This window comes from Pleurodeles waltl, chromosome 12, assembly GCF_031143425.1.
Source record: "Pleurodeles waltl isolate 20211129_DDA chromosome 12, aPleWal1.hap1.20221129, whole genome shotgun sequence".
In the NCBI taxonomy this organism is placed as follows: domain Eukaryota; kingdom Metazoa; phylum Chordata; class Amphibia; order Caudata; family Salamandridae; genus Pleurodeles; species Pleurodeles waltl.
The window spans coordinates 616,609,313-616,624,248 of NC_090451.1; the positions used below are offsets into that span (position 1 = coordinate 616,609,313).

Consider the following 14,936-nt stretch of genomic DNA (forward strand, 5'->3'; position numbering starts at 1 on the left):
CCACCCCTTTTCTCTCCTTTCCCATGACGGATCACCCTGAAACTTTCCAGACAGCACTTGAAGTGACCAGGACACTAGTTTTGTGAAGATTCGAAGATGTGCCAAAGTTATAGGCAAAACAAAAAATGACACACACACACACACACACACACCATATTTAGGAGCACTGTTTATGATGGCTGATACACTGACAATTATATTTGGGTGCTGCACCAAACCAACTGCTAGGTAGCTATAGAGCGCAAGGCACATCATCGCCAACAGCACATGCTGTTAAACTTCATAAGTCTCTTCTCCAACTGCTTTTGCACACTGTATTTTTTAATCTCATCTCCAGCCTTTACTTTCACTGGCTCTGTATTTGCATCACCATTTACTCGGGGGCTCACTTGTGACGGTAAAGAAATGAAGATGTGCCAACGGGTCCTGAAGATACAGAAACATTTAATGATCTCACAGATAAAATTAACAATATGGGACTTCATGGTGTACTCGACCAGTTTGGCAAAGAGCCCCACTACAACACCGTTAGCAATTGTGAAAAAAAAACGAAAAAAAAAAAACACTAGTGAACCCACGGTGAAAAAAACAAAAAAAAAAAACGTGATAGTGTGACTTCATGCAATATGCCTTTTTAACTAAATAAAAATAATTAAAGATGTGACCAGGCAATCAGCCAACCTATATCTGGAAACAGCACTAAGGGCCCAATTACAAGTCTGTCAGAATGTCATGCAAAGATTCCAGCGATCAGAATTACCATTATTCCACATATTGTGAGTTAGACACCTCAGAACAGGTGGGTAATGAATGTGTAGACACAGAATGACAGTACGTAAGTCTCATCAGATTTTTATCAGCCAGAATTACTGGCTGGTCCAGTGTTTCTGCACCTGGGAACAATGGGCCAATTGTGATCCGGGATAATGGAATTCCACACAGAAATTTTGCTCCACCTGACATGTATCGGGACAGAGTGAAGAAGGATCATACAAGTATCCGACCATAGAAAAAAAAAAAAGAGTGCTAAATTTATTTGAAGGACTAAATGTCTATCTGTAGAATACCTTAATAATACCTATGATCAAAGTTACTTAGTTTGTTATGGGACTCCAATCCAAAATCAGTAATGCCAAGGAGCCCAAACAATTTATATAAGTTGGAGATCAAAGATGTTACTTTTCTTACCAAATCCATCATTGGGACATGGGAGGTCCTTCGAGAATCCTGCAGGTGGGTTAGGTTTAGACCGGACCACAGCCATTCCAGAGAGCCTGGAGACCCCCTTTAGCTTCAACATGGTATCCCTAGCACAAACAAGAACAGAACAAAACAAAGGAAACTGTGAGACAACTCAATGATTTCAATCACAACTCTACTTTGGGGAAATATAAAGCAAGACAGAAAAACACAAAATGTATCCCACACTAGTATAAGCACAATGCTACAAGATTTAATGCTTTGTTGGTTTCACTTTCGATGGTATGATGTATGGTTTGTTGAAAGTGCCTCACTTAATGCAGGAAAAATAGTACATTTTCTTTGCAGTTAAGCTGCCATGCAGGCAGAGGCAGTGCAAAGTTCTTTAAAATACCATGATACTATGCCACCCGTTGGAAGTGTTTTCTTATCTGGAGCCGTGCAGGTAAATGTGCACTTCACTCGTTATTGAGTAACCATCTTTTCAAGGTAGATATGCCCTTTATTGCCATTTTTCTCGATAGCAGTATTTATGAATGAGGGCAGTAGTTTGTCATTCACTATGAAAAACACAACTGAAAATGAGTGTACTATGTGATAATTTGCCAAATGAAACTATGCAGAGCGAATTCTGATTCCCAAGACTAATACAGTGGTATTTCCCTGAAAAGGACTTCAAACAACTGTAAATCTCTAATGCTATGGGTTGTAGACCATAGGAGCAACTCCTACATTAGTGTCTCCAAAGATCCACCTGATTTCTCTTAAAGCAGAATTGCACACTGATGCTAGGCTGATGATAAATGCTGAAATGTGTGAACATATTACAGCAGTTGTGACTGCACTTAAATGGCTTCCTATTAAGGACAGGATTATATTCAGGTGAGGTTGCACTGTCCATAAAACACTTCACTCTGGAATACTGACCTACCTAGACCATAAACTGGTTAACCCCAGTCACCTTCACTTCCTTCAGAACTCTGATCCATCTCTTGACCATCAATCTTTCAGAATTTAAAAGAAAAAAAAAAAAGTAAAACAAACCTACTCATGGGCCTAGAGATGATACTCTATTTCATCGGTAAATCAGGATAAACCCACCCTATCAAGCCTTCAAAGTGGGCTGAAATACAGTATGTCCCATTTTAACATCACATCAACTTGAACCCATCTCCAGTTTTTCTTGATGCCAAAGTACTGAACATCTTATATAATTCCTGCAATTTACACGTATTTATTCTCACACTGCTTCATTTTTATTTTGTTCAACCCATTAATTGTACACACCAGTGATATTTTATAATACTGTATGCATAATTTCCTACCTTATGTACCTTTAGCCTCCCTACCTACCTCCCTTTCTTTTTGGGCTCAGTTTGTGCTCTATGAAACCACATATTAAAAGACAAATGGATGTGCAATAGTGCAAGCAACCCCATCAAGTTTTACATTTCGCCACAAACACGGAAAGAGAAACAAAAGTACAAACAAGTTGACTTATGGCAAGGAAATACCTTAAGCCATATACCGGAATGTAATGCTACATTTAGACTTTAACTTGCTGATATAATCTCAATTTTAAATTTAGATTGTGAGGAGACTATTTTTCTTGGGAAGTTTAATATTGGGTGGAGGATTTACCTGTATGATATACTTTAACCACAGCTTCTGCTTGAACTCCGGGCCTGTGCCAAATAGTTGTGGGAGTTACTAACACAGGTCATCAATACACTTACCCTAATTAAAGTATGCCAGGCTTTGTTTTGGCAATAGTGTTCCTAAAACCTTGTTTTACTATTTAGGTATCAATTTTTTTCTACAAATTATGTTAGCAAATATAGTTATGCCCCATCAGCTACATTTCTAAAACTGAATATGGATAAAATGTACAGTTTAGAACTCCGTATCTGCTCTGAACATCAAAGAGCCTAAGCATCCCTTATGAAATCGAATACTTCTGAATTAGGAGCAAGGGGAAATAGTTATTCTTTGCACAAAATTCTTAAACTAACGTAGAGACATTTTCTCCATGGCACGATTACCAGTTTGACAACATAGCAAAACTGCTGTGAAATGGCTAGAAGCTACAATATACTTGCCAAGCTCTGTACAAAAGATCTGAACAGCTACAAACAGTTTGGAGATTGCTTAGAACAAATACTATTTCTCCAAAGTGGCATACTCAGGAAATAAGCATTAGTATTTCTGAGATTATACATCAATTACTAACATTGGAAATCTTAGCAACTATAACCATATTAGTAATCCTCACAAGTCAGTCATTTGACCTTTAATTCTAAAGTCATATTTTTTCAGCAAAACACTGAACTACTTATTGTTCTAATAGTGCAATATACGTTTACTCTGGAATGCAGCAACTAGCTAGTTTCTATACAGTTTCTGTAAAGCAACTTTAGATTATTGGTGAGATCAAATTTGTCTTTCTATATGATCCAAGTCCTATTTCTGTGATGACAATTACTTCGTTAACTGCACTTAGCATAACAAACAACACTCTTGTTTCTGGTACCCTCAAGACGTTTTGAAATCAACTACTATGGCAATTAGACTACGGGAATTACCTTCATCTAGGTTACCCTACATATGCAGTTAATAAATCACAGAGTCCTGTGGCCCAAATGTTTTCCTGAATAAAATATGATTTGGCGTTTTTGACTGGTGGACTGGGAACTGGCGTTCACTATAAAGTGTTGCTGTACTTTCAAGGCAAAGTATGGTCTATATGCCTCAGCATGGCACAGTATCCCGTTTTTTTTTTTTTTTCACCAAAGACAAAATGAGGGATTCCAGGATCATTTGCATTTTGCAGTCATTCAGTTCCAATATGAATAAACTTTCAAGCATTATGCAACAGATTGGAGGAGGTCAGTCTTTCTCTTTTCTGGTTCCTTCTTCGTGGAAAATCTTAAGAGCTGGCCAGTGTAAGACGTTGGCTCTTTATATAGTGGACCAAAACGAGGTACACTGCGTGAAGAGTCCAAGAAAACCCCAGAAGAGGTACACAGGCACAAATTACACCTCAAATACTCCCTTTTGTGGTAGTGTGGGCAAGAGATAGGCATATCAGAGGGTAGTGCTAAGAATGTATTGCACATACAAAGGCAGTAAAGCGAGACACACTCAATAAATAAGTCCGACACCAATTTATAAAAATAACACATACTTGTATATACATTTTCATACCAAGATCATTGGAATCAAGTGAGTGCTTATTGAGTTATGAATTTTTACAGTTTTCAAAAGTTGATAGTGCAATTTTTGGAGCTGTATTGTTATCCTATGGTGAAAAACATGTGCTGCATGTGGGTATTTAGCAGCGACTTACAGGACCCAATCTTCTGGAGATGGGCTAAGTATGGGGCAAAGTCCAAATCAGCACTAACGGGTCACTTCAGGAGGCACTGAGGCATCTGGGTTTAGAGGTGCTTTTCAACCTTGGGTGCCCTAATATTAACCTATGGGAAAGAAACAGACACTGCAAATGGGTACTTAGCAATGGCTTACACGACTGTTCTTATGAACTTGAGGAGAGTATGGGGAAAGGTCCAAGGCCTCAGGTCTCACCAACAGTTCACCTCAGGGGGCTCTGGGGCGTCCAGGTGCAGAAGTGTGTTACGACATCAGTATCCCATTCACTTCAAAGGAGATCGATCTGGTCAGAGAGTGGCTGCAAGCAGGGACTGAGCAGCCAGTCTGTGGAAACCCACAGAGGGGCGCCGCCCTGGAGATCCTCTGGCATGTAGGGCCACCATTGGCCCACTTCTACTCAGGCTGTGGGTCTCGGGTGCAGTGGTGTCTTTTGGGCGTTGGGTTCCGTGCAGGGGATACTCGCGGTTGGAGAGGCCCTGCAGAAAGAGGCTGCAGGCAGCGCCAGGAAGTCCACTGTTTGTAAACCCAAGGTGGGCTTTGGCTGTGGAGGGCCTCAGAACAACACTGGCACTGTTGGCCCACTTCAACTCAGGCTGGATGGGGGGGGGGGGCACAAGTGAAGCAGTGGTGTCTGGTGTTGGGGTTTGGTGGTCCAGAGTCCTTGTGAGTATCCCTGCAGGGTAGCAGCTATGCTACTCCACAGGAGAGTCTGGTTACCTCTCGAAGTGCCACCAGTCCTCCCAAAATTGGAGAGGGGGTTTGGGGCATGAAACCCCCCTGCCTTGGAATGCAGATCATCCTGATGGGAGGAGTGCGTTAACACCCCCTGCCAGAGTAGGCTTTGTTTTTGACTGCCCAAGAGCAAAAGCTCTCAACCTTGGGACGGGTCAGAAACATCTGTTGGTGGCAGACTGGTGGAAACCAGTCAGTCGGCCCACCAGCAGTTGGTAGATTTTCAGGGGGCACCTCTAAGGAGCCCTCTGGGTGCATGTATTAATAAATCAATCACTGGAATCAGTGAGGATTTATTTATACAAAATGGTTGATACCAAACATCCCTATTTTCATTGTAGTCATCATGCAGCTGGGGTACACGTATTAACCAGTGTTTCACACATGTATTTAAAATGGCTTCCCTGTTCACTTACTATGTCTAAGAATCAACAAAGACATAACAGAGGCATACTTGCTCATGCAGATATGCCCTCACCTGAAATATAATGCACGCTGCCTTAGGGCTGTAAGGCCTGCTGTAGGGGTGACTTCAAAAATTACAAGCAGTGTTAGTGGACATGGCTTAAAGGTGCATGCCATGTTGTATTTTCACTTTTTGTAGCACCTTGTCACGGAGTCTGCACTGGCCGTCTGTCTATGTTTGGTGCCGAGTCCCTCAGTGTGGCACATGTGGTGCTGCTTCTCTTGGGGAGGCTGCTTTAGTACCCCTACTCTAGTTACCAGAAGCACCATTTATTTGGGACTTACAGAAGTGCTGAAGGGCCTGGCCACTTGGGGATCAACTGACCAGGTGTCTTGTTTTGAGGAAGGAACACTGGCACTACAGACCTGGATAGCAGGAGACCATTGCACTCCAGTCAAAGTTGCATCAAAAACCAAACAAAACATGGGTAGCTTGTGCAACCAGAATCCAGTTTTGTACACCTAGCAATCACAAGAATCGCTTTGCAGCTTCAGAGGGTAAATGCAGACATTTCTGTCCATTTTACACAGGATTGTTAGGGTTTGAATAGGACGGTGGTTGTAAAAATCACTGCAAAACCAAATTCTCACAGGATTCATAATTACAAGTTGTGCAATAACTATAAAAAATTTTACAGTTCCAACCCACACCTGACATACTTTGTCAGGTAAAACCTACAGAAGTAAAAGTCCTGGAAAAAAGCAAGCCTTGCACGTTTTGGTGCGATACATACTGAAGCCACATATTACATCTAATTACCAGGTCAGCAGTTTTTATGCCATGCTGGTGGCAAAATAACCCTGAGTTTTCCTCAACTAGTAATCAGGCACCATGGATTCTATTTAACTGGCTATTGAAAGGCAGACCTTAGTCTACACGTAACAGAATGCAAACAATATTTTTTTTAATTTGTATCACAAAAGTACGTCAGAATATTTTTGTTGTGTCTCCTGTGTTACCTTGTGAAGAGCTCTCCATCCAAAAGAACCATATAGGGTGGAGTTGGTCCATCCTCCAACACCCACTTGAGGTCCTCATCCTTCTCTACTACATGAATCACACCTGTGTCTCCACTGATTGAAGCTGTCAAGAGAGGTAAAGACGAAAGTCAGCTTTTTTCAAAGATTGATATACTGAAGCCAGATTCTGAGCACAGGAGAGCTCATTCCTTATACTGGAGGTTTATGAAAAAGGCTTTAGATTTCAATTAGTCCCATGAACATTACAGCAGACTGACCACACCCCACCCACAAGCAATTCAATGCAAAGCAAGAGTCCCAAAAAGGCTGCAGCGTTGCATTCCACATTACAAGATATTGTACTTAAGCACAAATACTACATATACATATAGATTTGCATAACTTAACTAAAGTACTGTAAAATCAGTGAGTAGGGGAAACAAATCTATCTTACACTTACTGGACTAACCATTCAATTATGATGTAACTGTACAACTCAAAACATGATATATAAACATGATATGGACATTTCTCATTGGGGTATTTTAAGTATGAAGATGTTGAATAAAAGAGGCTCAGAATGTCAACTTCACATCAATACCAACTGATCGATCAACAGTTATCAAATCTGATTAAAAAAATATTTACAACAACATAATCGATGCCAATTTATGCAAGTTATTAGAAATGAAGACCAATTGAGATCCTTGATGGCCACAAGCATTGTAATTCAACCTGGGAGTTACCAAGCCCCCCCCCCCGTCCCTCAGTAGATCAGTTCAAGAGGATAACATTGGCCAATACTAAATCTGCAGTGCCTAGTTTCTAAACTTGATAAGGATTTGCATCAGTTCTCAGCCTCTGCTTTTGTTGGGTATTTATGAAGCTTTTTTCGTGGAGTCCACACACAGTCAGAAATAGTTATCATTATTGAATATTGGTATTAGAGAGCCCCAATACTTCGAGTTCAAACTGAATTAGCAATTATTCTTTCAAGACTTGGCTCTGATGGTAGCAGGTCAAGACGTCAAAGTTTAATTCAGCGGGAGATTAACACTTCAGCTGTGTTAACAACATGAATGTCCAGTCAGCTCTTAACATATCTATGGAAAATGACTCCACATCAAGTAAATTATAGGTTATACAAAAGAGTACAAGAAAGGTCTATTACTGCCTGGGTCAGAACAATCAACCCCACATTTTGTTCTAAGGTTCCTGGCATTAAGCAGTAGGAAACAGTTTAATATTGAGGGAGAAGACCTATTTTATTCTACGGGTGAGGCTTAGCTTTTCTCAGCTCTGCTTGAATGTGCTTCGATCTACTCTTTAAAACTAAAGATTTCAATGACAATATTTAGGCAAGGACACCAGCACAAAGGATCTACTTTGGTCTAGCCACCTACGCTCACAAATTAATGGATAAACTCCTAAAAATGGTGAGTCTTTAATAATGGCAACATTATAAATTCACCACCCAAGAAATAGCCCACTCTTGCATGATTTGCACTTTTTCTGTAGTTCTGAGGGCCAGCAGCCTAACTGGCTACAGGTGAACACTAATGGTTGTGGTTCCTAGGTACAAGAGTCCTAACTCTCATTACATTAAAAGGTTTTGTTGGGATTCCCAATTTAGCTGAACAGGACGAAGAGGCTCCACATTAGTATACATTCCTGCAGTCTCTGTTCCGCACCTCCACCCGCTACATTCCATCATCTGAGAGGTGGTAAAATATCTGCTTAGAAAACAAGCTGTAAGAGCTTTAATCTTGAGTCCTATGTAATTCCCCATTTCTCAGGGGCTGCTCAGAGCCAAAGTCAAAACACCTTGATATTGCAAATTCACAAAATAACTGACTAGTCATATCAGGTGTTGGAAAACCTCCTTGGGGACATCTGTGGGCAGTTACCAAACTAGTGGCCCAGCTCTTGCTATTTATCACAAAAGGAGTATGTTCTCTTGCCGGTGTACATAAAATTACACCTCAAAAATGTGTCCTGGTGGAAAGGCACCCACAAGACCAGCCTTACCACTGCATGTCATAGTAGAACTGGAGGCCTTAAGTTCAATCTAATGAAAATGTGAGCATGGCTCTAACCGTCAATTTCTCCAGATATAGGACAGCTAGGATGAGGAATCAAAAGTTCAGAAAACAGGAATAAGGTTTCAAAGTCGAGTTATCAGAGCTGAGGGAGAAGACGTATGCATAGATACTGCACAATGCTAGTTGGGGACGAAGCAGGCTCACCCTTCTCAACATGTTAAGATGATGTATCAAGATATTCCAAATGGGTGTCTCGCTTGTTTATCTTAAGCAGATAGCCTGGGGTGATGTTGGGGTTCCTGGATAATTTCCCTGTTTTCAGATTCCCCTCTCTTGCATGCACTTTGTTTTATTTGGGCCTTCGTTCTCTATCTTTAGATCATGTCAGATCCTTATAGCAGGCACAGACCCACACCTCAGTCAGGCAAGTCTTCTTTCTATCTACAGGTCTAGCAGTAAGCTTATGGAATTGCTCTGTTGGTTACCTATTTATTGTGGAAACTCTTTCCTGCTTTTCTTTAAGGGTTCTATTCTTCAGTTCTGTGCGGACCAGGGATGGTTGTCTCACCGACATATCTAGACCTACTAGTCTACCAAGCTGCCATTGACCCTACTTCCAACCTTATAAAGGGCTGCCAACTGTGGGTCGGATATCTTTGTTGTCTGTAACCTGCCCGGGCTATATTCCTCCCTCAGATCCATAATTTTCACAAGATAGATCAGCATCTCTAGAATATATGAAATTCCTGGTATTGTGAAGGTTGCTTTAATACCCCCTTAAGTTTCCTTATTATACAGTGTAAATTCAGTCACTTTGAACTGCTATGATATTTACTAGATTCGAGCATCAAAGTCTATCACCACTCATCAGATGGTCCGGAAGAAGGTGAATAATATCAGTATTTTGTCCAACGAAACGTGTTGACAGTTTTAAATGTCCATTGTTGCTGGCATACTATGTTGGAAGCAGAAGTGTCTCATTTTCTCTTTGGTAGGACGTCTGCCACACAACAGGAACCTCGTTTTTAATTCAATATGAACTTCAGGAATTCATTTCTGGTGGTGTGGTCAGTTGTATATAAATAAAAAAATAATTTGCTAAAAAAAAGATGTTATGTTAAATTTCTTTTTTTCTGGTTGCAGATATCTGTAAGCATTAGTTGAAGAACAACAATTAAAATACCTTGAGGATTAGTCATTGGGGATTTTCTTCTACTATTGTATTTCAGAATACCACTACATTATTTGTATCAAAGAGGACAGCTCTGTAGAACAGCCATTTCAGTGGGAGGTTAGCCAGATGCAACAAAAGGGAGGGAGGTATGTTTCATTCCACCAAGGGAGATCTCTAACTTCAAGGGCGCGCGGTCGACTACCTCTCCCCACCTAACAAGCTTATCTGATGATGAAGTAAGACAGGCTATTTATACATAGTGGCTCATAAATCCAAAACACACCAGCCAGCACAGAGAAACTCATCATTATCTGCAACACAAATATGTGGAGTTTAAAGGACTCCAGCGTACTCCCGTCCAGATGGACACATGACAAACCAGGCACACAAATGCAGGAACCTTTCAGGTATGTTCCAAACATGTTGTGGGTAAACACACCAAGTTATAAGGGACTGAAAAAAAACTTTTATATGGTGACGGAGAAGTTAGCCCACTCCAAGATACACATGAAGAAACACAATTACCTAAATGGAGAGCTAAAGTACTGACAATGTGCCCACCCTGAGGAGTGGAGCAGACGGCTAGGGAATGGAGCCAGTCATGAAAGGCACTAAAGACTTCAACTTTTAAGCATGTGGTTATTCACAAAATCCATGCAGATAATGTCCGTGCTCCGAAAAGTACATACTCAGTCTTCTGCAAAAGTGTAGAAAATAAGTTATTTTCTATTCTGGGAAAAGGAATGGACCCCCCCCCCACAATCTCAATTCCTAATCTGTAATGTTGTGTTTTTTTTTAGCCTATGAAGAACATTAATAGGACAGTGGACACTTGAAATATTAACAGGAATACCCATGGAAAACTACAGCCTGCCTACCTTTCAATAAAAAAAAAACCTCTAGGAAAATGGTTCCCAAGCTTTTCAGAACCACAACCCACTGTTTAGAACGATAAACTTTCATGACCCACATAACTTTAATAGACATGGAGAGGATACGTTTTTTAATGTAACTAAAGCATCATGTTGTAGTACACTGTCATTTACAGGCAGTACATTTTCTTTTGCAGTTGCCACTAACTTTGCACAGACATACTGTTTTAATGATAAAACTATATAGCGCACAAATAATAATGTATGGAAATTGGATTTCTGTGAATATTTATCAACTGTGCATAGTGAAGTAAAGGGTCCCGATTTGTTTTATCCCCATTAACAACTATGTTTCCAGCACACGTCAAAATTACAAAAAAATGCACTTCATTTTTGTTTTTCCTAACTGCCGAATTAATACAGTTCATTTACAGGTATGTACATATTGTTGCAGGCTACAAAGAAACAACTTTTCTGTACTGCAGCAAGATTTTCACATAATTCACTTTAAAAACTTCCCTCACTTTTCAAAGTCAGAAAATGAAAAGTAAACAACAATTCCATAAGCAACAATCTTTCGGAAGACATATAGCCTATAATTTAACCTTGGTCTCTAAAGCAAAAAATGTCAAAGAAAAAACAGAATGTAGAGGCATCTTTATTTATTGCCCAGACTTTCGCGGCCCACCAAAACTACGCTGGTGAGCCACCAGTGGGTTACGGCCCACAGTTTGGGAAACACGGCTCTAGCCGATCTTTATAAATCACTGAAAATACAGAAATCAATGAACATCAAAGATGTAACTCTGATTTGTGAGCTGGTCTTCTTTAGGTTTTCAAGTTTCAATATGTTTTAAAGGAGGTTTAAAAACATATGACCTGATTCAATCTGTACAACATCTGGCATTTCCTAACTTGCTTATAAACCTGAGAACCCCATCCCCTCCACTCCAGCCGAAACTTAAGTCTGAGGATTCCCCATCTACTCCCCACTATTGCATACAATCTAATCAAAGTGTTATTGCTTCTTTCTTTCCTAAAATGAAGCAGATACTATCATTTGTACGCAACAGAGGAGGGAGCCCCATCAATCTTGGCGAGATTATTTGTCACTAGGACCATATGATAGTGTTTTTCTCATATGCTTGTTGATTTTCCTTTTTAGGTTGAGCATAGCAGCATGCAATCACTGCTTTTCTGATGTGTTGGTATGTATCTGTGCTTTTAACGATGCCTACCGCACACCCATCGCTGTCACTCGTTCATAGGCTTGCCTTTCAAAAATCCTTCCTTTGCGTTGGTAAATGCTTTACGTTTGTCACTCCTTGGGGCGGTTTGGTTACCACCTTGGCCATAATTGCACTTTTGCCGATAACTTTAACTGTGAGCGAACTTCTTTTTCCTTCGGTCTCTCTCCTTGGCACTCACAGCAACGGCGCTTTGAATCGACTCGCTTATGCCAACTATTTTACCTCTTATTTTTTGTTTATGTGGCAAGAAAAGTCCAGTTAGGAATTTACAATGCTAATAGCTCTAACTCGAGCAAACGTGAGACCCATTGTATTGCAAATGCTTGTTCTAGCATGGAGAGATCACAAAGTATCGGAAGAGGCTGCTCAACAGTATCACATTTGGTACTGCTGCTAATCAAGACCCATGGCCTCGCTTAATAGCCTTAAGCATCTCTCTCCAGATTGGTGCCAGGCAATGCAAAGTCCACAGCAGGTGTCAGTGTGCCTATTCCCTCCCTGTCACTTTAGCAATGGCTACCACCCCAGGTGTTGCCAGTGTATAGTGGCAGTGATACAAAGCTCGGAAAATTCAACCCCCTGCTTCTCTCAGAGAAATCTTCATTCAGATAGGTATGTCCACCCACAGACCAAGGTCTAGAATTATGCGTAGTTCCCTTTAACAGGTTTTCGTCCTTGTTAAAGAACTGTTTCGAATACAACAAATATGGGATATAGAAAGCCTCCAATAACTTAACAAGTTTCTTGAACTGCATGAGCATCCTTGGGGCCCTCTTCTCACAAGTGAGTCTAACACCAAATGCCTAACCTGCAGTCATTTAATCTTTTTCCCTATGACATCCAACATTTTTTGGGGGGTTGTCTGAAGGTCTTACTTCAATCCCACTAAAAAGAATCGCAGTTTTTTTTTTTTTTTTTTTTTTTTTTAAGCGCCACACTCTCCCCAGGACGTGCCTCACCATACTGGGTGTGAAGTTTCTATCCCCAACAATCAGGAAAACATGGATGAGTATGTTCTTGGTTTACATCAAGAGCCTACACTAAACCTTACTCTTAGAAATGGTCTCACCACCGGGGAGAAACACAAGTTGGCACTCCTGTGTGTTGGCGGGATTCATGGGGCCTCCAAAAGCAGTTCACCACTCTGCCTATGATCAGTTATGCAGCCCTGGTCTGTTACTTTCCATGCCCATTCAATAAAACAGCAAAGATGCAAGGGTGATTTGTACTTAGTGAAAAGTAAATACCCACATCACCATTTCCATGTCTAGTTCATATAAAGCACTGCTTTTCCCTTACTATATAAAGTCTGATCTGAGTTGTTTAAGTCCCTTTGGGTATTGTCACTTTATATATAGTTGTAGCACAAGGGAGAGGTGTAATATTGTGAGCAGTCGAGTCATTCTTAAAGTAGTGATGTACCCCACCCAAAGACTGACTTATGGTTCTAGGTCAACACTTCCAATCTCACTGCTTCAGGCAGGGCCAGGAGGGTAGGTACCTTTGGTTTATTAAGGTAAATTTTAAGCAACCTAGGTTATTCCAGTATCACAGCTAAGGACAACACAGGGTTTGCATTAGACAGCAATAAGTCTAGTAGGAAGAGTCAAGAATAACAAGGAAGATGGATAGCATGCCAGAGAGGAGAGACAGAGGATGGCTAAAGAGGATCTGAAAGCCATTCACGACAGTCGACTGAAAAAGGAGAGGATGGAAGAAAGCAAATGATGAATTGGTGGGTGAGGACCCGGATCGCATAACGAAAGCAGAGGAGATAAAGACTAGAGCACTGGTTATTATGCTTCGGACATCTGTGGACCCCCACTTAATCGTGACTGGACTCTTAGGACCCTCACTGAATCCTTACTGGAATCCGGAGACCCCCACTGAGTCATTACTAGAAGATGGGGACCCTTGCCTAAGCAATTTCAATAATTTGAGCTGCAAAACAATATAAAATAAAAAAGAAACAAGCACTCAGCAACAAATAAAAAAATTCCATCATTTGTGTATTTAATGCACAAATATTGGTAAAAAAAAAATAGCTAAATTTTAAATGGGAAGATTGGAGATTTTCTAACTTCAATTAAGGCCACCGATCGTCCACACTATATTCTTACACTGGCACTTGTCCTACAAATCAAACTGAGAATACCAAATTCATTTTTACCCTGCAATTTCAAGTTCTTGCACATTTACAGAACATTTGAAAATGTTCAATTTAGCCTTTTGCTTCTTCATTTAAATACCCCTTATAAATCTGTGAATAATATCACGTTTTTTAAGCAGTCACAGAGCAACAGATTAGGCATTGTGGACACCAGGGGTCTCCGGACCACAGGTTAAGAACTGCTGGGCTAGAGGTTTTCCTTCTGCACATGCAAACTGAACAAGCATTGGCATAGCCAATACGTCTTCAGGACATTTTAACTGTTTAGCCATGCAAGACATTATGCTGGGTGCCGTGCCACCAGGGTTTGAAGAGCTATATAATTACTACACACTGGGTCATGCAGTCTTTCGTGAGATGATTACTGTCTAAAGTTCTCTTACTATGTAAGCGACAGAAACTCTCGATTTGAATTGATAGGATTTTCTCGCTGTAGGAAGAAGCAGCAGAGGTCGTCCAGAGTCATGTGCACACAAGGGGCAGCACAGTCTGTGGCGGCACAGGGTCCTGTGTTGTCATATATATACTAATGCATTGCTGATAATGTTTTGGAATTCAATACAAAACAAAGCTGCGCCGTAGTCTCAGCAGTTACCACAAAACTGGGTTTCTTCTTCCACTTTTAGACGCATGTAAGATCTGTTCTGACTTCTCCTTTTTCTCAGGATAAGAAATGAAACC

General features: G+C 40.6%; 1 protein-coding gene across 2 annotated transcripts in view; it reads right to left on the minus strand.

Moving 5' to 3' along the window:
* Positions 1 to 14,936, minus strand: part of NCSTN (nicastrin) — a 184,300-nt gene that overhangs the window by 145,316 nt on the left and 24,048 nt on the right. For both annotated transcript variants that reach the window (XM_069217917.1, XM_069217916.1), the window contains exons 3-4: positions 6,748 to 6,871; positions 1,189 to 1,307 (exon numbers count right to left, since the gene is read on the minus strand). In XM_069217917.1, coding sequence (XP_069074018.1) covers positions 1,189 to 1,307; positions 6,748 to 6,871 — 243 coding nt within the window. The remainder of the gene's footprint in view (positions 1 to 1,188; positions 1,308 to 6,747; positions 6,872 to 14,936) is intronic.